This window comes from Myodes glareolus, chromosome 26, assembly GCF_982192425.1.
Source record: "Myodes glareolus chromosome 26, mMyoGla1.1, whole genome shotgun sequence".
Taxonomy (NCBI): Eukaryota; Metazoa; Chordata; class Mammalia; order Rodentia; family Cricetidae; genus Myodes; species Myodes glareolus.
Genome location: NC_142051.1, coordinates 30,002,680 through 30,029,600, shown reverse-complemented (window position 1 = coordinate 30,029,600; position 26,921 = coordinate 30,002,680). Strand labels below are relative to the sequence as shown.

The 26,921-nt window shown below is 39.0% G+C and overlaps 2 protein-coding genes across 6 annotated transcripts in view; one reads left to right on the top strand and one right to left on the bottom strand.

Annotated features, from left to right (window-relative positions):
- The window catches only part of Tmtc3 (transmembrane O-mannosyltransferase targeting cadherins 3), a 43,379-nt gene extending 23,251 nt beyond the window's left edge, over positions 1–20,128 (bottom strand). The window contains exons 1-7 of one of the 2 annotated variants that reach the window (XM_048418273.3): positions 19,951–20,128; positions 11,797–12,018; positions 10,512–10,730; positions 9,043–9,142; positions 5,298–5,413; positions 4,727–4,899; positions 249–501 (exon numbers count right to left, since the gene is read on the bottom strand). In XM_048418273.3, the coding sequence (XP_048274230.3) occupies positions 249–501; positions 4,727–4,899; positions 5,298–5,413; positions 9,043–9,142; positions 10,512–10,730; positions 11,797–12,000 (1,065 nt within the window). In that variant the 5' untranslated portion in view covers positions 12,001–12,018; positions 19,951–20,128. Of the gene's footprint in view, positions 1–248; positions 502–4,726; positions 4,900–5,297; positions 5,414–9,042; positions 9,143–10,511; positions 10,731–11,796; positions 12,019–19,825 lie in introns of both variants that reach the window. The other variant, XM_048418272.3, reaches the window with a different exon arrangement.
- A 248-nt stretch (positions 20,129–20,376) lies between these two features.
- Cep290 (centrosomal protein 290) overlaps positions 20,377–26,921 on the top strand; it is an 81,500-nt gene continuing 74,955 nt past the window's right edge. For 3 of the 4 annotated variants that reach the window (XM_087902068.1, XM_087902067.1, XM_087902066.1), the window contains exons 1-6: positions 20,377–20,544; positions 21,068–21,197; positions 21,351–21,428; positions 22,310–22,379; positions 23,635–23,681; positions 26,134–26,277. In XM_087902068.1, coding sequence (XP_087758194.1) covers positions 21,096–21,197; positions 21,351–21,428; positions 22,310–22,379; positions 23,635–23,681; positions 26,134–26,277 — 441 coding nt within the window. In that variant the 5' untranslated portion in view covers positions 20,377–20,544; positions 21,068–21,095. The remainder of the gene's footprint in view (positions 20,545–21,067; positions 21,198–21,350; positions 21,429–22,309; positions 22,380–23,634; positions 23,682–26,133; positions 26,278–26,921) is intronic. The other variant, XM_087902069.1, reaches the window with a different exon arrangement.

The following is a 26,921-nucleotide window of genomic DNA, read 5'->3' as shown; positions in this document are numbered from 1 at the left end:
ATTAGAAAAAAATTATTAGCTGTTTTACACAGCTAATTATGCATGCTGAAATACTAAAATATACCTGCAGCTTAACTGAATTATTAATTTAATTAATAATTTATATAGGGACAATCTAACATAAGTTTGTAAGTTGAGAATGATCTACAAAGAAATATACTTCTAGAAGCATACACTGGCTAAATTGTAGATAATGTCGCATGTAACCAACTGAATGCAACGTTATTTGAGAAGTTAAGATTTCTTACCATTAGGACAGTCTTCGAAGAATCACCAGGGTATCGGAGACTGAATATTCCCAAAGCCCCCAGAAAGCAAAAGAAAGCAAAAGTGGCAAGATTTCTAATATCTAGAAATGACTCTATAAGTGGTATTGTCCCCATGGTCCAATCACAGCAGAGCTCTGAAGGATTCAACAGAAGCCAAGCATTCACAGGAAGGAGGTAGTTAAAAGTTAGCTGTCGTGTAGGGGTTGGGCTTACAGCAGCTGGGTTATCAAACCTGCATAAACAACAACAAAAAAGGTATTAAAAATGTTTTCCCCCAGTGCTGAAGACTGGCTGAATAATAGGCCAGCATTCTATACTGAGCTACATCCCAGCTGTTGTTTTCTTGAGACACGGTTATTGCCTATACAACTCCCGCTAATCTTGAACTCAGGATTCTCCAGTCTTAGTTTTTCAAGGATGGTGATTACATATGCATATACTAAATACATAGTAGCAAAGAGTAGCTCCAATTTTAAATGTTGCTGGCTTTGATTTTATATTATTTAATTAGTGGAGAGAGAAAGGGAGAAAGAGAAGGAATCTGAATGAGGGCATTTGCATGGCACTACCTCACATGGGGACCTCAGAGGACAACCCATGACTCGGTTCTCTCTTTCCATCATGTGGGCCCTGAGAACGGAACTATGGCTCTAAATTTTGATGGCAGGTGCCTTTACCCACTGAGCAAGCTCAGCAGTCCCAAACCCCACTTTTTAAACACAAATTTTACTTATTAAATATATAAGAAGAATGCACAATTACTTTATGTGCAATACTCTTAAATAAGAGAATAAATACATTGGGGCTCTGCAGTTAGGAATGCTCTTGTAGAGACCTAAGTTCAGTTCCCAATGCCCATGCTGGCAGCTTACAACTGCCTAAGACTCCAACTCCAGGGTATCTAACATTTCTTTTGGCCTCTGCTTATTTCTGTACATATGTGGTAGATGCATAAATACAGTAAAAATAAATCTTTTTTTATGAAAAAAACATGTTATAGGCACCTCAGAATCTTACTATCTAACTCAAAATCTCAATCAAACTGCCTAAGTTAAATGTCTAGGTGGCAGAAATGGTATTTAATGTGAACCACTTGATGAGAAACCAGGTGAGCCCCTTTCAGTAATTACTAGAATGATCCAGACATGAATATAACATTTTGACAGCCTGTAAAAGTACTTTCATTAAATCATGACCTTCAAATTAAAGGCCATAAAAAAGTTGTATGAGATTCAGATTTATCTGTTGTATGGAAGCTTCTAGCATATATAGCAGTGTTATCCTGTATAAATCAAAGTTTAGGGCTAAATACTAATAACAATTATAATTCCTAGGGAAAATTTGTCCTTGTCTTTTTACTGCAAACAAATCTGCATCACTTAGGGCTTTCTTCCTGCTTTGAAACAAAACCAAAAGTCACAATTCTAACACAAAGTACTAACATGTCCATATTTAGTTTTCTCCAAATCATGAGATATTGACTATGAATTTAATTACTGTCTAATTTTTGCAAATTAAGTAAAATTAAAAAATAAGTAAATTACAAAGAATATGTTTACATTTTGGTTTTAAATCCAAAGTACTAAATTTAAATGACTATATTGACATGGATTCCTTAAGAAACCGGTTAGTTGTTTTAAAACAAATTAAGTATCAACCTCTATCCTATTTGAGTAGATTTATTTTGAGAACTGTGAAATGGTTGAGAAGAGCATCAATACTGCCTGAGCAGTGTCACTTAGGACTTCCGCAGTTGGTTATACAGAAAAATAACACTCTTGAGAGTCAGAGCGTGAGCTGTAGTCAATGAGCAGAGCTGAGCTTGACGCTTTCTCCTCCGTGAGAAAACACTACTCATATTAAAAACTGAACAGATTATTTGATTTAAAGAATTAATGTTTAAACAAACCAAACCATAAAATCAATTTCTCAGGGTCATATAATAAAACCCAATTTATAAGCACATCTTTAAAAGCTTTTACTTTGAAAAATATATTTATACTCAATATGAACCAAATAAAGACACTCATATAGCACAAGTACAAATAATTTTTCAGAATGACTGGTAAAAAGAACAAAATTATTAAAACTAAAAGTAAGAAAAATATAATTCAACTAGTTTCCAATCACTACATGAATCTAGTTGAGCAAGGACAGACTCAGGTAAAAGATAAGCTGAAATTATTTCTTGAAAACAGCAACAACGACAACAACAAATGCTGTGAATAGCTAATTACAGGAAAGTACTACAAATGTTTGTCTTAGAATAATCTGAAACTTTTTTATAATCCATGCTTATAATGCATTTTGAATATGAATAAGAATATATTTTTTTTTCCAGCCAGAACTTGTAATGTACTATGTACAAAACGTCACTATGTGGTTGGTTTTTTCCCCCTCCTCAATTACTTCAGGTAATACCAGTTACTTAAAATTATGGGGAACTAGCATGAATTTCATTTTAAATTTTAACTATAATTAAGTGGGAAAAAGTTAATGTTACAGCAGGCAACCATGGAATGCAGATTCTAACTTCTTAAGATTGTCACACTAGAGTAGGCACTAGGTCCAATTACTTAGTGCCCTTTACAAGGTGAAAGAAAACAGGTACACAGGCAAGGCTACATAAAAATGCTATATAAAACTTGTATGAGAAAGCTACAAGTCAGGGAACACCAGCGACAGCCAGCAACTACCAGAAGCTAGGCATGTTGATTCTAGGTTATATAGTTTGCAGTTGTTACAGCTGTTACAGCAAAGCTAATAGTCAAAAAAGAATGTCTTAAAATAAAATCAGAGATAAAATCTTATTTTTAAAAATGTCTGGAGAATAGTTACTTAGTGGTTGGCTAGAAATTTTCATAGTTTAGTTCCAAGGTAGAGTAACCAGAAAGCTCTTGTGAAGCAAAGTAATTCCTATCCTAAGGTTTCACAAATAAAATTTAAAAGCAAAAATTAAAAGGTAACACAATCTTTTGAAGCCAGTCTGGTCTACAAGAGCTAGTTCCTTAACAGGCACCAAGTTAGGAAGAGAAACTGTCTTAAAAAACTAATAAACAAACAAACAAATAAAAGATAACACAACTTTAAAGAACTGAAATATACCCCATAATAAACTCCAAGAGCATTCATGGGAATATATCAATGTATTCTTAATGCTTTGCTTCCATTTAAAAATTACCAGGTATATGACTAATAAATACAACTCATAATGACAAGAAAATTTGCACAATACAAACAGACCAAAAGAATCATGCACACTAAAACATACAATTAGAGGTCACAAAACACAAAAGCACATGTGAAACTATGGGAGACATAAGAAAGGCATGTCTGAGTGTAGAAATGAAAATTCATTATTTCTTAAACATTTCAAACTATAAAAGCAATGCATACCAGAGGACAGTAAAGTCAACTCTGGAGCAGCTCATGGGCATAGCTGAGATAACATTCTCTACGGAGTACAAGTCTTTTCAGAAGCACAAGTGAAAGAAACAGAGTTCTAGAAATAAATGTTGAAGGAATGAATTTGTTGCTGATAGCAACGTGTCAAATAAAATCCTCCATGGAAAAGTAATAATGGCATAGCAGGAAAATGTTGATATAGCAATGCAATAAGAAGCACTGTAAATAACACCACAATTTAATATAAAGGACTTATCTTACATTCTTCCAAAGTTAAACATTCCAAGCAAAACGTCTAACCAAGGAAGCTGTATGTAAGTATCTTTGGAAGACAGACATAGAGATGAGACAAAGAGAAAATCCTAACACTGTAGATTATATTACTTATAACAACAACTATATTAAAAGCAAATGGATAAAACACCCCATCAAAAGATTTAAAAGGCAAGAAAGATTAATTTACATATATTCTGTAAGAAACCTTCTTCATTAAGGCAGAGAGACAGGTAATAGTAAAGTGCTAGAAAAATATATATTGCATCACAACAAAAAGATTGCTGGACAGCGTACATTAACAGAAAACAGTTAACATCTGAGTAGATGATTACTAGGGATTAACACAGCCCATTTCATAGTGATAAAAGAATTAGTTCATCAAGATATCACAACCATTTTAAATGCTTCAGAGCTTTAAAAACACATGAATTAAAAATTATCAGAATTGTATGGAGAAACAGACAAATTTATAAGTCTAGTCAGAGACCTGAACACTTTTTCTCCACATTACTTGGTAAAGCAGACAAAAATCACTCACAATATAAATACAACACTATTATGATCTTTGCTGTGAAGTTTTCATGCACAACTGTAACCATATAGACCAGAAATGATGTTTATTTTAAGCGGTATATGTAATTTTATGAGTATATTGATATCTCAGTAAAGCTGTTGAAAAATTAAATAGAAACTAAAGACATTCTAGAACATTAATGATGACCTAAAATCTTATGTCAAAAAACAACGGAAAAAAGCTAAAGTGAAGAATTTCATACCTGGTAAACACAGGGAGCTGGGACTGAATAACTTGGACTCTGATCACGACAAGCAATAATGTACTGACCATCAGGACAATGAGTTTTACGAGTGTCTGCAGCATAGACACGGGAATGCTGCCCTTTCCACGGAGGAACTGCCCGGCAACTGTACACAATAATGGCAAAGTATACTGAAAAGAAAACCAGTTTCAGTGACAGACACCAGTAACGCACTAAGTTTAAACCTACGCAGTCAGAGCCAAAGTGAGAAGAACTGCAAAACGCTGTGGTACAGACCGGGGGCCGTAAGGACTGAGACCAGTCAGGCTAACCCTGGTAAAACGCTGTGGTACAGACCGGGGTCTTCCACAGATTGTAGGAGATTCTAGTCCTTAAACCATGACGGTGTCATAATAATGTAATAATTTTTTGGTGTGTAAGAGTGTAAAATATAGTTATTTCTTATAAATTTTGCTATTATTATAGTTAAGTAGAATGTTTTGTATGTAATGATAAACTTAGAGAATCAGGTTATTAAAATCATTTAGCTAGGACAAAAAAGAAAGTAAAAAACTCCACTTTTCCTTACCCCTTGGGCCACAAATACTTCATACACACAGCAAATACCAACGACTGTTATTCCTTGTTCTTTACACAGTGTTGCAACAGCCACTAAAAGCACTGTCAGTGCAATCGGGGTCCACACTGCAATGAAAAATAGAAAAAAATGAATCTATACAAAAGTTTTACAATGTCACAAAAGTTTAAATTATTCTTAAAACTTTCCCATTTTTTTCTTATTGACCAATACTTTATAATATATTTAGACTGCGTACCTTTTACACTATATTGTTCAAGCAAAATATCAAGACACATAATTTAACCTAAAGAGTTTTGTGGAGATAAAAAACATCTAGAGTAATACCAACTTTTAAAATAAAGATAAATTTGAATAAACTAACAGTACTGATCATGGTAATTAGTGAACAATCAACCAGAAATGAAGACAAACTATCTGGAATTATACAGATCCTAGCGGCGATAGGAAATGGACGATAAGGAACGGAACACTTTCAGTTTTGGTGCTAGGAGTGTAAAGAAAATGGTATACAAGTTCCTTAAAAATTAGTAACAGGGTGAGCTGGCCCAGGCAGCGAGGAGACAGGTGCCACTGTGACTGAGCTCTCCCACTCTCGTGACCTGGGGGCCAGCTCTCCCATCTGGAACAGGTGGCAAGGGGAGCATCTTTCTCTCACCCACGCCACCACATGGCAGATGGGGGGTGGGACCAACTCTGCACTCCCATACTCTCAGGGCCATCTTGCTCAGCCGTACTCTGCTCAGGTGAGGTGCTGGGCCATTTTCCTGAGTGCTGCACCTGGTGAGGGGCAGGCCCTGTTTTCCCAGTACTGCAGCCAGTGAGGGACCAGGACAACCACCTGCAGCCCTATGCTCTTGGTCTTCGGTGATAACAGGAGCCACGGACATCAACACAGACTGCAGCTGCAGCAGGGCCACAGAGCCAGCCAGACATGGGTTTTGGCAGCAGACCAGGCCTGGACAACACCATGGCCCTGGAGAGCGAGCGAGCCACCCACCTCAGCCTGCTCTCATCACCTTTACCTCTTCAGACCTGCCTTTCTCCACAGAACACAAACCACCTGTCTCTTCTTCTATACGCCATCATGTATTTCTCACCATAACTGCCTTGTGGCTCTGGGCTGAGGTGGGAAGCTACCCAGAGCAGTGCAGGAGAGCTCACCATGGTAGTGAGGATCGAGGAGAGCCAGTGGGCTGACAAACCCTACAACCACCCAGGCCCAGAACCAGGACTGAGCTGGCCCACCCTAACATCCACCCCACCCGTGATCTGCTGAAGCAGGTAAAGGGGCGGGTCCTGCAGATCCAAAGCTGCAGGATCTCCATGACACAGGGCAACCACAGGATATCCAAGTCATGTGATAGTGTAGCAGAAATCAGAGACCCTGACTCTGCAATGAACACTTGCATGTAGATACATGGATTAACGGGTATACTGTGTCACACTACAGCTTCCACAACAAGATTTTTCTTTTAAGTTTTTTTCTTTTTGGGTGGGAGGTTGTAAGGGCTGATGGCAGACATGAAGGGATGCAATGGGAACACCTCGAACCCACAAGGGTAACCCTAGCTAAAATTCCTAGCAACAGCAGATACGCAGCCTATACTGGGCAACCCCTGTCACCAGGTAAGACTTCCGGTGAAGTGTCTGGGCCACCAACCCAGCCATGTAACCTTCGACCTAAAAATCTGTCCTGCCTACAAGATGTGCTTGGGTAAAGATGGTGCAGAAATTGTGGGAGTGTCCAACCCATGACTGGTCCAGCCTAAGACCCATGCCATGAAAGGAAACACACAGTGACACTGCCTGGAGAGCCAGGACTCACAGGCTGGACAGCCCAGAGACCTAGGATAGAACCAAACAAGACTGAAGAAAGGAAATGTCAATGTAATGATGCCTGACGTCATTCTTCTATACATATAGACTGGTGCCTTAGCCTAACTGTCATCAGAGAGGCTGCCTCCAGCAATGAATGGAAACAGATGAAGAGACCCACAGCCAAACATTAGGTGACTCTTGAGGAATCCCGAGGAAGAGGGAGGGGGAATTCTGGGAGCCAGAGAGGTCCAGGGCACCACAAGAAAACCCACAGGATCAACTAGCTAGGCGTATGGGTGCTCACAGAGACTGAACTGACTACAAGAAACCTGCACAGGACTGACCTAGGCCATCTGCATATATGTTACAGTTGTGGGCCTTCATCTTCTTATGGGACTCATAACAGTGGGAACAGGAGTTGTCTTCTGAGTCTTTTGCTGTTTTGGGGGACCCTATTCCTCCTACTGGGTTGCCTTGTCCAGCCTTAATACAAGAGGAGGTTCCTTATCTTACCACAAAAGTCATGACAAAGATATGTCGTGTTTGGTTAATATTCATGGGAGGTCTGCCCTTTTCTGAATAGAACCAGAGGAGGAGTAGATTGGGAGGGGGCACAGGGGACACTGGGGAGGGCTGGGAGGAGAGGAGGGAGGAGAAACTGTGGTCGGGATGTAAAAAGTAATAGCAACAATAATAAAAAAATCATGAAAAATAATTGAATTGAAAAAACCGATAAGAAACTTTGTAAACTTTTTCACAAGAAAGTCATACTTAAGAAGAAATATAGGTTTACACTACATATACATGTATTGCTATATCATATTGTACTCTGTAAATATGTATTTTGATTTTACAAGCTAATTTCTTTTTATTGAGACAGGGTCTCATATAGCCATGCTGGCCTCCAACTCACTACACCATCATAGCTGAGGATGACCTTGAACTTCTCATCTTGCTTCCACCTCCCAAGTGCTGGGATTATAGGTCTATGCCACTATGTGTAATTTTATGGAATGCAGGGAACTGAACTCAGGGATTTATAAATGGTAGGCAAGCACTTCTACCATCTAAGTTACATCTCCAGGACCCATTAAGCTCCATCAGAGACACAAAATATTCATATTCATAGTATCTTGGTATTCTGCATTGGAATGCTACCACCACCACCAAAAAAAAAAAACAGGGAAAAATTTGGGAGTTTAACATAACTAAATATATAGAGATATATTTAACTATGATAACACATAATAAAAGTTAAATTCTAGCAGGCATCGAACTATCATGGGTCATTAGCTATTATTTATCAAAGACAAGTAAAGGGTTGGGGCAATAGCTGAGTAGCTAATGCACTCACTGTGCAAGCAAGTGGACCTCAGTTCAAACCCTTGGAACCCATGTAAAGCCAGGCACAGTTCCATGTATGTGATCCCTTTGCTACAACAGCAAAAAGGAGACAAGAAAATTCCCAGAAGCTTGTGACCTTGCCCACAGTAGTGAACGAGTCTCAACGTGGAGACTGAGGAACAATATCAGAGGCTGTCCTCTGTTAGTCATAAGTGTGTGCCTGTGCTCCAGCACACACACACGAACATGCACACACATGTCTGCACGCAACCGAAGAATTGGTACCTGCATTTTTTATAGGAAAAAAAAACAGATGAAATTCAGACTGACTCTGAATCCGACATTTTAGGGCTATTTGATCATAGAGAGGAACCTGCCGGTTAATGACAAAATATAAATTACATATAATTTTTTTAATATTGACAATGTTACGTCATTTTTTTAATACACACTAAAGCAGAACAATGAAGGCAAAACCCCAAGTGCTTAATTATGAAGCACTTGGGATGCATAACTAAACTTATTTAATTAAGTTTCATAACTACAATAAAAAAGTTAGGCCGATATTTACCTATGGAATTATCTGGTCCTTTTGATTTAGTGTACGACAGAAATGCAGCCAGAAAAAAGACAGACGACAGCAGCTCCGCTCTCCCCACAACGCCCGTCACCTGGGAGAGGACGGACAGCACTCATTATTATGTACAATAACAGCGTCAAACCTAAAACCTCAGTTTTTCAAGGGTAGAGTTCTACTTTACTTTATTTTGTTAACATGTGAGCGCCCTCACGTGGTAAATTTAGGTATCATTCAGGAATGAAAATCTACCAGAGATTCTTGTAAAACAAAGTCATTATTTTAACTTGGCAAAATATTAGTTATTGTATATTAGTTATGTGTACCTTTCACGTAATTATAACATCTTATGTAATTACAACACAATATATAGATGAATTCTTTAAAAATCTAAGTTTCCCTGCATTATTTTCCTAAAACTAGTATATTTTAATATGAAGCTAAAAAATTGCTAATTTGCAAACTAAAGAAATTTCAAAAGTCCTTTTAATTAAAAAAATCCACAAAATCAAATCTTGCTTTTTTAAAAAGTGAAATTCAATGTACAACTTAAAGCATTTATCTCTTCTATACATGAACGGAAAAACTCAGCTGAATACCCACATGGTTCCTTAATAGCAAGGGAGAGAGAGAGAGAGAGAGAGAGAGAGAGAGAGAGAGAGAGAGAGAGAATCATACCAAAACCCAAAAACATTTTTGCTTAAGAAGAAAAGCAACTAAATAGAGTATTCTTAGTTCTTCCCTGGGAGGCATCAACATAGGCAAGAAAAATTATTTTGGATATATTGTCATAGGAAGAAGTATGCTCATTTACATTTTTCATTAATAACCTTAAGAGATTATATACGTGTATATATATAATTGCTGATGATATATGCTCTCTAGTTTCACCTCTTTACAGATCTATCTTATCCTATACGTACAAGTGCTCACATGTTAAGTGCACTGTGTCTGCCTAGTGATTGAAGAGGCCAGAGGAGGGTGCTATATCTTCTAGAACTGCAATTCCTGAAGGTTTAAGCTACCACGTGGCTGCTAAAAACCAAACCTGCGCCTTCTGCAAAGCAGCAATGGCTCTTACGCAGTGAACCATCTTTCCAGCCCTCTGTGTTACAATCTGGAGAAAGGTTCTCTCAATAAGCCCGAAACCCAGGGATCAGGTAGATCAAGCCCCCGGATCCCCTTGACTCTACCTCCACACTGTGAGAGTCTAAGAATCTGCTACCACTCTGGGCTTTTCCCATGGGTGTTGATGATACAAACTCAAGTACGCACGCTTGTGATGCAATCACTTTACCTATACATACATTCTTGGACGAACATTACCTCCAAAGCTACTTTAAATGGAAAACTTTTATATAATCAGTAATAGGGACTTTGTGCACAGGAGAGAGTAAGATCGAACTAAATTGGGAATAGTTAAATGCCTGAGATATCATTGACCATTTGACAGTTTGACTTACTGCTTCTGTATGGATTGGATGCACAGCAAAGAGCAGAGCAGCAATCACGCTGCTCCTCTTGTCCAGAAAAAGTTTGCAGACTTTAAGAAATATCACACTGACGACAGCATGAAAAACCGTGTTTAGGAGATGATACGACATTGGTTTCAGTTCACTGAGCAGATAATTTAAGCGAAACGTCAGCACTGTTAAGGGCCGGTATGACTTGTGACTTCTCTCCTAAAAGGAAAAACCAGCACTGGTTATTGAAATACCTTGGAACTACAGAATACAAAAGGCAGCCATTGCTTTAATTGTTAAGACAATGATCAAAGAGTTACACAAACAAGAATTTATGCTTATCACTAGATGATTGACGCATGAAAAGGTTCTCGATTGGAGGAATGGGCACAAGTCATAAATGATGACTGAGAAATCGACTGTGGAGTATCACATATTAAGTTTCAAAACAGTTTACCCAAAAGTGACTTGACAAGCACTGTAGATAAACACATTCATTATTTATCCCCAAGGTATCAGTTATTTTTATAGATCAGGGAAATAAATGTTTCAGCATCAAAAAGCGGCAGTTTATTTCACACTGCTAATGAATGACAGAACTAAAATTAGAATCCCGTCTATACGATCCAATGATGAAAAGGGATTAATCCTAAATAAATTAATACTGACTTTCAAAATGATTTTAAGTAAACACTTTTTTTACTGCAGAGAAATAGGTAATATGTACTTATCTTTAAAAACTGACCTATTTATATTGAATTTACCACGTTCTAATGGTTAAGTTAATCAGTCATTTCTGCTGCCTGACTCACAGGACAAGAGAGACAGCCAGGGACAGAGCTGCAGTCACACCCGCTGCTCTCCCGGCACACATACTCGTCCATATGGAAATATTTCTAGGAAACTGAGTCATGGTCCATTGCTAGTGGAACAAACCCTGTTTCCGAGATAAGGACTTGTAGGACATAGTCACCTTCACAGCTGCATTGGGTTTAGGGGAAAATCTTTCTTTCAAACATCTGAAAAAAATTTGGAAACTGATTTTCTTAAAGCTCTTTATATTAGCATTCCCTGTAGTGAATCTGCAAGACTCCTCAAAGAAAGCGAGGCCTGTGTTGGATATCATTGGTATACTGGTTACTTAGCAATCACGTAATTGCTTAATCTATCTAACTATATTAACTTAAGTGATGAGTATTAAACTATATTTGTTTTTTAGAGGTAAGTGAACTACACTTGTAATTTGTTTAATTTTTTTGTTAAAAACTTAAAAGTGATTATTTACCTCAGACATAGGAGTTCCCCAGAAATCATTCTGAAATAAAGTCTTTAGAGGTGTAGATGGATGCAGATCTTTATTGTCCAGTATTGCTGAAACATCGTCAAAAACAAACCCACAGAACAGACTGTTCCAGTAGCAGGCGGCAACCACACTGACGATTAAAGTCACTTCTTTGAAGTTAATATCAGCCATCTTTCCTTCAAGCATCTTTCCCTATAAGCAAACCTGGAAAAACATGCAAGATAAAAGTGAAACAAACAATATCTTCCCCCAAGTAATTACAATTTTAGTGTTAAATAATATTGAGAATAAAGATTGCACATTAATGCTTCCAGAGAAAGAGCAGCTTCAATACCATTCGTTTTTAAGGAAGAATTTACTGCCTAACTCCGTATTTCTAAGGCAAAATTCTTTTACACCACCTAAGCTTTAGACCTCTGCCTCTAGTTAACCAGACACTGAAGTTCCATCAGCTGTCGCCGGCTGGCTCACTGGGCAGCAGACACACAGTGCATCTTGTGGGAAGCCTACACACCAAGCACGAACTTTCCAAAACTAATGGAGCTTTTATTTCAAAATTTATGTATTTAAAAATTAATCTAAATCAGAGCTTTTGTAGCTTTGTTAAGCTTTGTCTAAGCCTTGTAGAAGTATTTCTTGGGTCCTTTCATTCTGAGTGTATACCAGCAATTACCTAACCCTAATATTTCTTATTGTCTTATTTATGGTAGTTGGCCCTTGAGTTTATGACCTGGATGTAAATTATTTTTCTTTCGCTTATTGCACTGAAGACTTTTAGCTTAGAATTTAAGTGTTAGAGATGGTAACCCTTAGCTGAGGAAAAACAATGCTAAGAGTCACCACTTATGAGTTACGGGAATGGTACAAAATAGAAAGGGCTCTAATAACAGGAAAATACAGAAAAAAAATCCACTACATACCAAAGTGAAAAAATTATTTTAAACAAAATCAAATCAAGCTGGTCATTATATGCTCTGGGTAGTGTCACTAGATCGCTGATATTATATTATCACTTGTAAAATACAGAGTACTAGGTTCCTAAGAACTGTTACTGTCCAAACTCCAAATCTGTGAACAGGGTATATAGGCAGTAAGCGACGCTATGGTATGAAGGTCTTACCAAAGGAATCACCTAGGTAGCCCCAATAGGTAGTGCCAATACAACAGCAACAATTCCCAGGCGTGAAAAAACGCCTGAAGGACAGGATTTCTGCCAAGGACCACAAGTCAATAAATGACAGCAGCCCCTGCTATTTTGGAAAAGGAAAAAAAAATCTCGATTCCTTATGGGTGCTTTGTTTTTTACTGCTGACACTTTGGCTTTTATCTAGTTAGGATCATTTTGTACTTTGGATCTTCAAATTAGTAAGCAATAAATTTAACTGAGATTTGGAGCACTTTGCAGTAGTAGCAATAGGTACCAATGTGCTGCTCACAGAGTAAGAAGGTTTGAGATCTGACATTATCTGCAGGAGTTCTGCCTGTATCAGCAAGAGAATAAGAAATAAAATAAAAATTCCCGTTAGCAATAAAATGGCTAACATGGGCAAAGATTTAAAATTGGATGTAAAACTTACAGCATATATTTAAACTACATATGAGATGTATAGTTTGTTAAAGCATGAAAGTACTTCTGTAATCATGTGATGTGTGATTTCCTTCTGGATGCTGTGATTACCATTGATAAATAAAGGAACTGCTTTGGGCCTATAGCAGAGCTATAGGGGAACAGAGCTAGGCAGAGAAAACTAAGCTGAACGCTGGGAGAGAGTCGGGAGAAGCAATGAAGCCACTGCAGGAGACAGACGTGCTGAAACTTTGCTGGTGGGCCACGACCTCATGGTGATGCACAGATTAATGGAGATGGGTTAAATTAATATGTAAGAGTTAGCCAATAAGAAGCTAGAGTTATTGGGCCAAGCAGCGATTTAAATAATACAGTTTCTTAAATAATACAGTGAATATTTTGGGTCTAAGCTAGGCGGGTGGCCGGGAAACAAGTGACCTCCATATTACAATCAGGAACTGCATTGCACCTAAGAAAACAAAGTTCCAACCAATAAAGCAGAAAGCACACAGATGCACCTTCAAGGATGTATTTTCATGTAAAAGAAAAGTTATTTAAAGCTTCATCATGACTCCAGAAGTGACTGCCCATCTCTGAAGGGTATGGCATCATGGGGTCCTGTCAGTTCACACTCCCCAAAGCTGATGGTGTTTCTAATTCAAAGACTGGATTCAACTAGCATTTTCTTCAGCTCTTGCCAAACTGGAAAGCAGAATATGAGGTGCTGTCGCTATGGGAAGGATATACATACACATACATAACGATAAAGGACTACAGAGGCCATCGCTGGAAAAGTGAGAGGAGCAGTAGGTCAAGCAATGGAGCGTTTGGCTCCCAGCATCCCTCCAACAGCAATCACAAAACTGACTCTAAAGGTTCTAGAAGAAGGAGCAGATGAATTGGTTTAGGTCTGGTCTTTTCTCCATCCCAGACAAAGGCCGGGGATGTCTAGAGCATGAAAACACAGGGTCTCCTACACAGGCCACACAGTCACGAGAGAAGTCATATTGTAAATGAGGGTGGAATGAGTTTGTCAACATAATTTAGTCAGAGACCCTCCAGCTCTCTTCTCAAAGGGGGCAGATAGTTCACTACAATTTTTACGCCACTGGAAACAGAGAGGATCCTAAAGGCTTGCAAAAATAAAACACATTTCATATCCTAAACCAGTAATCAAAATTTTTTTCATCAATAGTACAATTTAGAATAAACACTCCACAAAACACAGAAAGGAGCAGAGCTTCAAATTTCTATAAGAAAAGAATTTCCAAAGTAAAGATTTTTCATTCAGAAACACAAATTCCTTATACAGAAAAGCAGAATAGGAAAGTTTTAAAGTCACGAAAAGTTTTAGGATGTTTCTCACTTTCAGCCAACTGGGACAACACTAAATAGTGCGCACGAGTAACAATGGGCAGGGGAAGTGGAGAACAGAACCGGGCTGTGGCCATCAAATATCTAAGAGAACAATTCAAGGGCAGAAGGATTCATTTTAGCTAATGGTTTCAGAGGTTCAGTGAACGGACACTTGAATAACTGCTATGGCCTTGTGGATGAGAGAGCAGTGTGGAAGGGAAGCCTGAGGGAAGTAAGCTGCTGAGCTGAAGGCAGGAAAGATCAGATAGGGATGGAGGGTGGGGCAAGTCAAATCCTTGCAATGCATGGAGACCTGCATCCTCTGTCGGACTCCACCCACCAACTCCTCCTACTCCTCAAGAGCCCACTCAGTTATGAACAGACTGCTTGTACTACAGAAGTCAGGATCCAATTACTTCCGAAAAGCCGCTCCTCTGAATACTACACAAGTATTCGTCACAGGGGGTTGTGGGACGACACTTCATATCATCTACTAAGCAGTGTAAAGCAGTAACAAAGGAAATATGCAGAATGACAACCATAGCATGTTAGATCCCAAGAAGATATACTACCCAGTGCAGTTCAACTGTGCAGTGAAGAACTATTGTGTTACTAAATTGTGTGTGTGCGCATGCACACGCACACACACCTGTAAATCAGGAAAGCAACTCGGGTATCCATTATAAGGTAGATTTTTTTAAAAAAGTTATAAAAAGTTGGAAACGTTTCTCATTATAAAGCCTTGGGTCCCAGCTCTGCTAAGACCAATTTACTTGTGATGAAAATATAATCTTTGGTTAAAGGTTTTAATAATACAAACATATTAATTGAAGATAATGTGGCATACTGGAAATTGACATGCTCATTTCAAAATTATAAGACTATCTGTACAAATATGCAATATAAAATATTAAGTTCACTAATTTATCTATGAATTATAACAACATGAGAGTTGCCAGTTTTGAGTTTAATTTATTAGCTTTATGAAAGTTAGTGAAGTTGCCATGCAATCCATGGCACTATGATTAACAAAATACATGTGAATGGTACTTTTGGGATTAAATTGCCTAGTGAGATGTAGAGCTTGTGTTAGTACACCCCAGAATGATCACACAACGACTCTGGTTTAATGACACACATTTATGAATACATTCCCATCATTTAATGACATATAATTAGACTGCCAATGTTTGGCTTAAATTAGGCATCTCATTTAAGTACTTATTAAAGTTGAATACATTCGAATTATAAATGCAGTACTGAATTAAAACTATTTAACCACGGTTTTTCTTTTTATGGGTGCTTTTTATTAATTTTGTAGTCTCCTAAAATCATGTATACAATATTACTCTGACCTCCACTGTTTCTATCTCCCTTCTTCCTGCTTCCTCCCTAAAAATCCATTTCCCACATTCATGTCTTCTAAAGGAGAGGAAACAGATTTGTTCAGGCAAAGTGTGAAGGAATGACTAAGAACAGGGAAGGCTCCCAGGAAGACTATCCCTAACGTTTAAATGTAGCCAATTAGAGTTCAGTCTTTTGGAGCTGTCATTTCCAAAGGACCTTTCATCATAAAGTAAAGATTATTAGGTTCTAAAGATTAAAGAATAAAGAATATAAAGTGTTAGTTTAATAAAGTTAGATTCATGGCATCTATAGTAAGGCATGATTTAAAAATTATGGTTCTTTTAAGTTACAGAAGTTCCATTTAGTAATATAATGTTTAGTTCTAATGTAGTCATCAAAACTCTGAATTTGATTAACTTTGAGAACTGCTCTCTCCCTATGATCTGAACTCCTTCATGTAGACTTGGTATGGTACTTAATATTCTTCTCTCTCTCTCTCTCTCGCACACACACACACACACACACACACACACACACACTTTGCTATCAATAATTTTAAGGTAGAATAAAGAGACAAGGAGAACAAAAAGTTGCTTACTTGACTACTATGTTCAGACTCTTACGGGTGTTTGAGGGTTCTCTGAAGACCAAAACCCCATATAAGGGCAGGGAATGTAGTTCAGTAGTAGAGTGCTTTGTTACCATATACTATGTTTTGTTTGTGTGCATGCATGCGTGTGTGCGTGTGTTAAACAATCTCATTATGTAAGCCAGTCTATTTATCTCAGGAGCCTTCTGCTTCAGTTTCCTGGCTGGGATTACAGCTATGTACCATTGTGTCTATTTTTGCTGCTACTAAAAAAAAAAAAATGTCATCAAGTAAAGTGAGATCGGGAACAGATGCAGGGCAATTACAAAGGGGTTAGGATACAGGCTTTAAAGACTTCCCAAAGGCATGTAACATGGAGGGGAGAATTGGTCCTAGTAGAGGGCCTGAGTGCGGTCATGGCTTTGTTCAACTAGACAAGATCCACTGGGGATATTAGTGTATGTGTATATATATATATATGTATATATATACATATATATACATACATACAAGCAGCAGAAGCAAATGGGATGCCAACTTGTTTGCTTACAAAAAATAGATATCAGCACATATATATACATACATACATACATACATATACACACACGCATACATACATACATAAAATCCAATGCAATCGAAGGTCACTTATCAGCTATATTATAGATATAAGTTCAAGTCCTTCAACTAAATCACATTAAGTTCTTCTTGGGGTAATAATCTAATGATATACCTGGGAAGAAATACAGCTATAGGACAAAGCTAATTCCTTCCAGTTCTGTTTCTTGGGAAGCCAACAACATCATGCAGACTTTCTCTATAGTCCTCAATTTATTACCACCCCGAAGTCTACACATGCAAAGCTTCTGTATGCAAAGTCTGTCTTCACACTGAACCATACTTATCCTTCTAGCTGCCTTGTGCTAAAGAGAGACAAGTATCTGCTTGTTATACACGCATTCCTTTACCGGAACACAAAGTTCCTCCTGGAAGAAAAAAAATCGTGAAAAACATCTTTATCATAATAGGCATTAGTTAATGCACTGTTTTAGAAACTAGAGTGGTAGGTGAACAGCAGACAGGTAGTGAACTGAAGTCCACTGGGACAGAGCACACAGGTAACAATTACAGAAAGCAAGGCTTTCTCACAGACTGATTTTGGTTAGATAAAACTGGTCATACAAGCCCAGGTTAGAAAGAACACAGACAGGTCCAGGCATGCGCGCCTGCGACCAGGCCATTTACAAAACTCTCACATAAAACTCGTTCTCGGAAAAATTTGAGAAATACAGAAATTCTGATGAGAAACTATCTTCGCCCTTTTAAAATTATACATCAAGCTGCAGAATTGGAACTTCAATGTCCTGTTCATAATATATGAAGACCTGGCTCACAAAATCATGTTTCCTGCTCTTGTTTCTTGTACTCTTAGGTCAAGTATTGTTCAAAATTCTGTTAGGACTAATTAGACAATGGAATTTAAGAAAGCTTACACTTCAGTTATGATTGTCACTGAGATCTACAACCTTAGCTTCGTCAGTTATTAGTTAACTACTTCTTCTGAAGAGAATAAAATTTATCAAGACTATCCACCCTTGAAGCTATTACAAATATAAACTAGAAAAAGAGAAATTAGTAAAGAAGTAAATAATAAAGTATGTAATAAAAATCAAAAGAAAAATATCAAGGTTTTGTGATTAAAAACAAATTCTTACTATATTACACCAGTGAACTTGTGCTCAATAAATACTGTTTTCTGTTTTTGTTTTGTTTGGTTTTTGAGACAGGGTTTCACCATAGTTTTGGAGCATGTCCTGGAACTTGCTCCATAGACCAGGCTGGCTTCGAACTCACAGAGATCCTCCTGTCTCTGTCTCCCAAGTGCTGGGATTAAAGGTGTGAGCCACCACCGCCCAGCAAAAATACTGTTTTCATCTCAGTATTTTTGACAAAATGAACATGAAAAATAATTCATATTCTTGAGTAAACAAAGCTATAATATTAAAATTTGCAAAACACAATTAAAACTTGGTATTGAAGTTTAAAACTGTAAAAATGAAGTGCAACTATTTCACCAATACTAGTTTCTTTTTTGGGGGGGGTTTGGTTTGTTTTTATTTTTATTTTTTTTATTTTTATTTATTATATATACAATATTCTGTCTGTGTGTATGTCTTCTGGCAAGAAGAGGGCACCAGCCCCCATTACAGATGGTTGTGAGCCACCGTATGGTTGCTGGAAATTGAACTCAGGACCTTTGGAAGAGCAGGCAATGCTCTTAACCTCTGAGCCATCTCTCCAGCCCCCCAATACTAGTTTCTAGAATGTCTTAGTGATGTGACCAAAGCATTAATGAAAAAACCATGTTTAACCTCACCAAGCGGCAACTTCTTAGATGTAGGCACGCGTTTTGCTGTACCTCTATCAAGAATAATGCAGAAATTGAACAGTATTAGGAAAAAAGCAAACATGGTAATCAGCCCGACAAAATCTTATGGGTTTCTTTTAATATTTGTTTCAAATACCATTCTTTTCTAAGCTATTTCTTGTTTTTATTAACCAAACGGTTTGTACAGAAATTTTTTTCAAAAGTAAATTTTAGCTTTTTAGGGATTTTTCTTTTAATTACTCTCTCTCTCTCTCTCTCTCTCTCTCTCTCTCTCTCGTGTGTGTGTGTGTGTGTGTGTGTGTGTGTGTGTGTAAATGAAACACGCTGTTTCAAATAGAAGCCTACAGCTTCCTAAGTTAAGGCTGGTGCATAATAGCTATGGAATGGGCAGAAGTTGCCCGAGGGAGTCGGTAAACACCCGAGAAGGCGCTTTCACCTAAGAGCCCCCCTCTTGGTACCCGGCAAATGACAGCAGAATGCCTGAACTTGGGGTGGTCCTCGTTTCCCTCCTGTAGAGCTCCCTTTCTCCGGCCTTCGCTGCACACTTCACAACCTAATAAGCACTACAGTTCTCAAGCGGCTGCAGCGGGCGGGCGAGCCTAGAGCCGGCCCCCTCTGGATGCTCTGCTCACCCCAGACCATGAACTTGGGGAGCCCCAGCTTCACTTCCCCAAAGCCCAAGGTAGATCCCAGGGAAGCAGAAACTTTTCTGTTCCCACTTCCCTCTCACCGAAGCCACTCACCGGGAGCCCCCAACACATACCTGAGCAGCGGGAGGAGTCCTCGCCACCACGGCCAGACCCCGCCGGCCCTGCAGCCCCAAGCTGGAGCGTCCCCAAAGCTCCAGTGCTCCCTGGATCTCCTCCCGGCCGCTGACCCCGACCTCACCTGAGGGCGGGTCCGCGGGGAAGGGATGGTTCAGGGAAGCCTCCGGGACAGCGGGCCGGAGAGGGACTCGGCGGAAAGCACTGTCATAGTCCGCCACGCCCGCGATCTTGGGGTAGCCGCACCTCCGCTGCCGCGGCGCCTCCCGCCTCCCGCTCCTTCCCCAGCCTCTCTGAGGCGGCCGCAAGCTGCCCGCGTTGCACGCCGGGAACTGGCTGCTCGCTCTCCGGGACTTCTAGTCCCAGAGTGCACGGCGGCAAGGGCCGAACTGCACTCTGGGACATGGAGTCCTTTTCTCCTCACTTTGCCCTCATCTAGAATAAAGGTCTCGGCGGGGAAGTGTAACCGTAAAGCTTTTCCCACCGTCGTGAAATGTAGTCGCCCCCAGTATCCGGGGCCTAGTTCCGGTCTTTGGCTGGGCGGGGAGTGGTGTCGCCTAGCAGCGGCCGCCGCTTGGGCTCGTTCGGGAAGAAGTGTTTGGCGGGAGCGGGAGTGCGCGAGGACACCTCTTTGGAAGAGGCGCCCGGGCGGCGTCCGAACCCGCGGTGGCGGTCTGTGTAGATGAGCGACTGCCGCAGGTTGCAAGGCTGGGTGTAGGTGGGTGAATTCCTCGTGAGCCCGGAGCAGCTTAGTGTCTGTCACAGGGACTAATCCCGAGGGACAGTATGCAGTCTACCGACCCCGTCCTTCTGCCCTGCCCTCTCCTCTGCAGAGCCTTGGCCTTCTTGATTCAGCTTGGTTCCTCGCACCCATCTTCCAGTTCAGTCTTCCTTTGTACGCTTAAACAGAAATCCTCTCGTCCCTTCTCAGAATCGGGGGACGTTTTCAAACTTCAAACATCATGGGAGTTGGTTTCGTCGTTGCTGGTAGAGGACTGGGAAGAGGACTTGGGAGTTAGGACTTCGTTTTAGCAAGGAAGCTAATAATTTTAGCGTGTACATTATTGGATAGGCTGTGTCTGGTGGACTTATTCTCATCGTGGGTGTTTGCCCATGCTTCTGCTCTCTGTGGTCCTGGAGCCGTAGCTCTTTATCAACACCCAGAGGTAGAATGAGAACGTAAGCAAGCACTGCAATGCCATTTTTCTTGAAGATGCTAAAATCCACCTGTTTTCTTGTAGGAGCTGAAAGGCGGCGAAAGAATTCAAGATGCCACCCAACATAAACTGGAAAGAGTTAATCAAGGTTGACCCAGATGACCTACCACGCCAAGAAGAGCTGGCAGATAATTTATTGATTTCCTTATCCAAGGTGTTTAACAAATAGTTTGTACATAGACAAAACGTGATTAATTGAAATTGTTTTTTGAAATAACTGAACGCTACAATGGGAAGAGTGCTTGTATTTATGGGCAGGGTATGAAATAGTCCATCTTTTTGTTTGTTTGTTTGTTTGTTTCCTTAGGTGGAAGTAAACGAACTAAAAGATGAAGAACAAGAAAATGTGATACATCTATTTAGAATTACTCAGTCATTAATGAAGGTTTGTATGGAGGAGATATTTAACTAACTGTAGAGGAAATGTAGGAATCAATTCCTATGTAAATTCATCTTTATGGAAATATTTGGAATGCCCTTGTCATCCCTCAAAAATAAGTTCTTCAAGTGTATATTTAAAGACTGGGTTGTACTATGTATAGCAAATCTAGTTCCTATTCTAAAAACATATAAAGAGTGTGTAGGGGAAAAAGTACTTTTTAAAAATAACATAGATATAGTCAGAGGTTCAAGTACAAATGCACAATGTCTCCTCTAGAAGCCAATGGTGAAATGGTAAGAGGATTCTAGATTTTCATAAATAAATACTGAGAAAGAATACATACTTACTCTTTAAGTTAGGGTAAATGCGTGTAGCAAGCTGTAGATAAACAGCTATTGTGTTGGTAGTTTGGGATATCTTGTCCCGGGGTTTGAGGCTGTATTTTCTGTTATTAGCAGTCTAGGATTGAATAAAAGTTTTTGAGTCTTAATTGACAAATACAGAAATTTATTTAAGAAAGCAAAATTAGATGTGTTGTATAGTACAGATTGAAGGGGATTGGAGCTGAGAAGCTCCAGTTGTAATGCAGAATTAATAAATAAAATTATACACCAGAAAAGTAACAGTTGGAATGGGAAGAAGATAACAAAACATTTAAAATAGTGGATATAAAATTTATGGGAAAAATCAGAAGTGACTCACAATCTTGCCATTCTAGAATTTACTTTACAGGTTAAGTATCTAGCAAATCTTTACTAATGGTCTGTGTGCTGGTCCTTGTACACACCAAAGACCAAGCTAGCAAATGAAACAACATTTGCATTTTCCCGGTTTATATTACAGTGTAAATAATACAGATTTTTCTCTCTCAATTTTGTATTTAGATGAAAGCTCAAGAAGTCGAGCTAGCTTTGGAAGAAGTCGAAAAGGCTGGAGAAGAACAAGCAAAATTTGGTAAATGTCTTGAAAAAAGAAAACTGTTGTGATTCCATTATTTGTCAGTACAAAATTTATCATATTCTACAAAATGCATTTTCAACTCATATTGAAAGATGCTGCATCCTTGCACCGTTTCAGGGACTGCTGTGGCAAAGGATGAAGAAAAGACAACATAAAGACACACAGAAAAGTTGGCTTCGGGTGAACGAGACTCTCTGATGGAGTCTGCAGCGCCCCAGAAGCTCAGTGTCTTTATTGTATACACTTGAAGAGAGGCGGGGTTCTTGTGTACAGCTGAACATGAAGTCGGGTGATTGCCTATAGATAAACTAGGGGTCAGGGTTTCTGGTATACAATTGAACAAGGAGGCAGATTGAGCTAATCTTTTTTTTAAAATATTTATTTATTTATTGTGTATACAATATTCTGTCTGCGTGTATGCCTGCAGGCCAGAAGAGGGTACCAGACCCCATTACAGATGGTTGTGAGCCACCATGTGGTTGCTGGGAATTGAACTCAGGACCTTTGGAAGAGCAGGCAATGCTCTTAACCTCTGAGCCATCTCTCCAGCCCCCGATTGAGCTAATCTTGGTAGGAGTAGTTGTAGCATGATTAATAAAAACCCAGAGACAGAAATTGGGGTTCATCCTGAAGATCGGAAAAGCAAAACAGCCAGCCACTGGCTTTTCCCTGTACCTCAGTTAGAAATGATGATCCTGCCTCCAGAAATCTCAGGATAAAACTGTCTGAAAGCTGTCTCTTCCTGTCTTATATTCCTCTCTAGTGCTGTGATTAAAGGCGTGCACCACTATTGCCTGTTTCTATGGCAAACTAGTGTGTAGTGTGGCTACTGGGATTAAAGGGATTAAAGATCACCACTGCCTGGTCTGTAAGTTTGATCAGTACAGCTGTTTTACTCCGAAATTCAGGCAAGCTTTATTTATTAAATTATAAATGAAATATCATTACCAGTATTCTCTGTAGGAGAACCATAAACAGGATAGGAAGAAAGCTGTGGTGGGACATTTTCTACACACCCAACATCCACACTCAGATGGAGAGAAGGTTCTCCCATCTGCCATAGTTCTCAGGCTTGGGAATTCCTGACATGGCTTTACCCATTCACGCAAGACTTCACTTACTCAAGCCAAGACATTTCTAGAATGCCTGTTCCATGGATTTGATAATTGCATTATTTTCCAGACATTCATTTAAAATCTGATTGCAGTAAATTTAATCAATTAAAACATTTGTATTTTTCTTTTAATAGAAAATCAATTAAAGACAAAAGTAATGAAACTGGAAAATGAACTGGAGGTATGGCCTTTTGTATTGCTTTGAGTGTAATTGTTATTAATTGCATCATCTTCTGTTATTTTTAGATGTTTCTATTACTGAGCTGAAAAATAAAAGGAAAATTTTGTAGTTGAGAGTTGTTCATTATACAGCGTATGTTTTTGTGGTTTGATTTTTAAGAATTAAGCACTGAATAAAACAAAAACAGTTACCACCTGAGCTTTAGTCCCCAAAAATATATAGAAAGCTTGGTAGTAATTGAGGTGGAGGGGTGTGGGAACTCCATACACTGAGATTCTGAAAAGGCAGGAAGGGATGTGGTACAAAGGATTAGGGCGGGGATGTGTACAGAACTTTTCTTGCCTGTGACCTTAGTGCTTAGAAGTTGAGAGATTGGAAAGGAGATTATCTGTAAGTCGAGGAATGGAGGACAGTATGCTCAGAGTTTAGGAATGTCAGGTAACCTTTGTAGTGCGGTGGAGCCAGGACTGAAGACTAAGGGATCTGCAGTCAGATTGCAGCTCTAGTCCTCGACCTTTTGACTCAGCTCTGTATTTGGATGGGTTATTTCATATTTCCTGCTGTATTTGAAGCTCCTGGAAAAATGTCAAGCACTTTCAGTAAGCATTTCTGTAATAAGTGATTTATGAAGTTGAGCTGGCTCTGTATAGTTCTTACCCAGTCAGCAGATAAGGAATAGAAGAATGTGGCAACTGAGGAGCTTGGTTGGGAAGTGGCTGACGTTTTGATAATGAAATATTAGCTAAATAGGTAGGATGTCAGAATTGGATTTGGGGCAGGGGAAGGTTGGAGACAGGAAAAGGGAAAGTCAGGAGTCTTTGGGGTCCATTGAGTTTGTTGAAGGGAAAGTTGGAGAGAACCACTGAGGAAAATGTCCTTTTCCAAGGATACATTATGGGCATATGACTGGCAGGATGCAGTAAATCAAGAAACAAGTTATCCTTAACTAGTTATTTAAAGTTATTAATAATTTGTGTGAAAGTATGGGATTGTGGAAGTGGCTCAGGTTGACTACTTTCCTTCTTTGTTTCTTTCTTACTCTTTTTTCTTTTTCTTTTTGTTTTTTGTTTTTTTTTTTTTGTTTTTGTTTTGGACAGGGTTTCTCTGTGCGTTTTAGTTCTTGTACACCAGAGTGGCTTTGAACTCACGAAGATCCACCTGCCTCTGCCTCCCCAGTGCTGGGATTAAAGGTGTGCGCCACCACCACCAGGCTGCTCAGGCTGATTTCTGACAGAAGACTGAGCTACCATAGCCTAGCTCCCGAGACTGTAAAGCACGAGGAGGAAATTGGTGACTTGCTCTAGTGTGTCAGAGTGGGATAACCAGGTATCCTGTACAATCAAATCAAGTGAAGATATAGAGGGTGGCAGAAGAATGACATGGTTGGTAGCTTGGAGGTGGCAGGATGGAGGAAACCTAGAATAGGGACCTTTTCTTGATCCTGGAAGAGTGAACAACTCCCTGTTGAGGAAGTTCCAAGGGAAACAGTATCCTAAAAGAGCATAATTCCAGCTTTGTAAGAAAATAAAGAAGGATATAGTTAAAAACAAAAGCCCAGGGTGCAATGTGTATTTTGGAAGATGCTTTTAGAGAACACAGTGCAAAGCTTCCTTGAGTAGAGATGACTGAGAAACATTTGATTAGGAGGGACATAGCAGAGACGTGTGGGCAGTGTTCAGTGTGAGGCAGTCCAAGTGACCAATGTTTCGGGCCACAGTGAGGCTGACAGGAACAGGAAGTAAGTTTTAAGGTGATGCTGTCTCGGCCTTGTTATAGAGCGTTACTAACCAGTCATGGTGCTTTACGTTTCTATTTGTTAAACCTGAAAATTCAAATCTTTGCACTTGCTACAGTCCAGCTGTACAGTTGGCTTCTGAACTAGACAAACATGGGCCCCAGAGAGATTTCTGCTATGCTCCCAAGTGCTGTCTGTTCTAAGTAATTCTTGGTATCCGAGAAAGGGCAACTCAAGGCACCAAGGTGGTTTCTGAGACTCCGGAGCAGTCTTCATAGTTCCCAGCCCTTAGTCTCTAAGCCTTTGCAATTTCGTCTGTACTTGTGTCTTGGTGACTGTAACAGACAGAGCCTGCAGCCAATTTTACATGGTTCTTTTGGTGGTTCGGGAAAGCGCCTGGATTTTTGACTTATAATTTAAAGCCTAGATAACTTCAGATTTGTTTGTTGTTTATTATAAAAAACTATTTTAAATTTGAATATATTTTGATCATATTCTTCCCCTCCCTCAAGGCCTTCTAGATCATTTCCACCTCTCTACCCACCCAACTTTAAGTTCTTTTTAAATGGTGTGTACATGTCTGTGATTTTACATATCTGATATTGAAGCATGATGAAAATCTAAAGTTGAGTTCTTATTTGTCGACTCATTTGAACCTTGAAGTAAAAAGGAATTGCTTATATTTTGAAGAATTAATCCTTGGCTTATGACTTTCAGATGGCCCAGCATTCTGCAGGTGGACGTGATACTCGGTTTTTACGTGATGAGATTCGCCAACTTGAAAAGCAATTGGAACAGAAAGATAGAGAATTAGAGGATATGGAAAAAGAGCTGGATAAAGAGAAAAAAGTTAATGAACAAGTAAGACACCTTTATCTCAATCTCAGTGAATTTTAATTGCTAAGATAATTCTTTATGGCCAATCGTGGTTTTTTTTCATAATCTCCTTTGATATCAAGTCTTGATTTTATGCTACAGTTGAGGAATAATGTGCACCTAGCTAAATTTTGTAGCAGTATTCATTGTGTCAGCTCATCTTTAAAATATAATGGAATTACCTACTTCTAATGATATAATTTGGAAAGTAATCCTTCAATTTTGTGGCATGTTTTTCTGAGGACATTACAACAACATAAAATTAACTTTGGTCTTAGACATGAGGATAAAGGAATGTATTTCATGTTCATAAATAAGCAAGTGATTTTTCTTACTGTCAATTTATTTTGGTGCGTTTTATATGAACTAATGAATTTTGATGAGGTGAAATTGGAAACCATGAATGCTTAGCCCCTATCCTTTCTTAGTTGCTAAGGTATAAATTCCTTTCACCTTTAGCCTATGATTATTTCAACATAACCAAAGCTTTGCTGCATAGTACAAAGTTTCTAGTGCTAACAGATACTCACAATTTATATTAAGAATAGCATAGGATAATTTGATATTTTGTGGGTGTATCAGGATATAAGACTGTTGAGATTCGCTTTAGAGGGCTATTTAAACCAGTT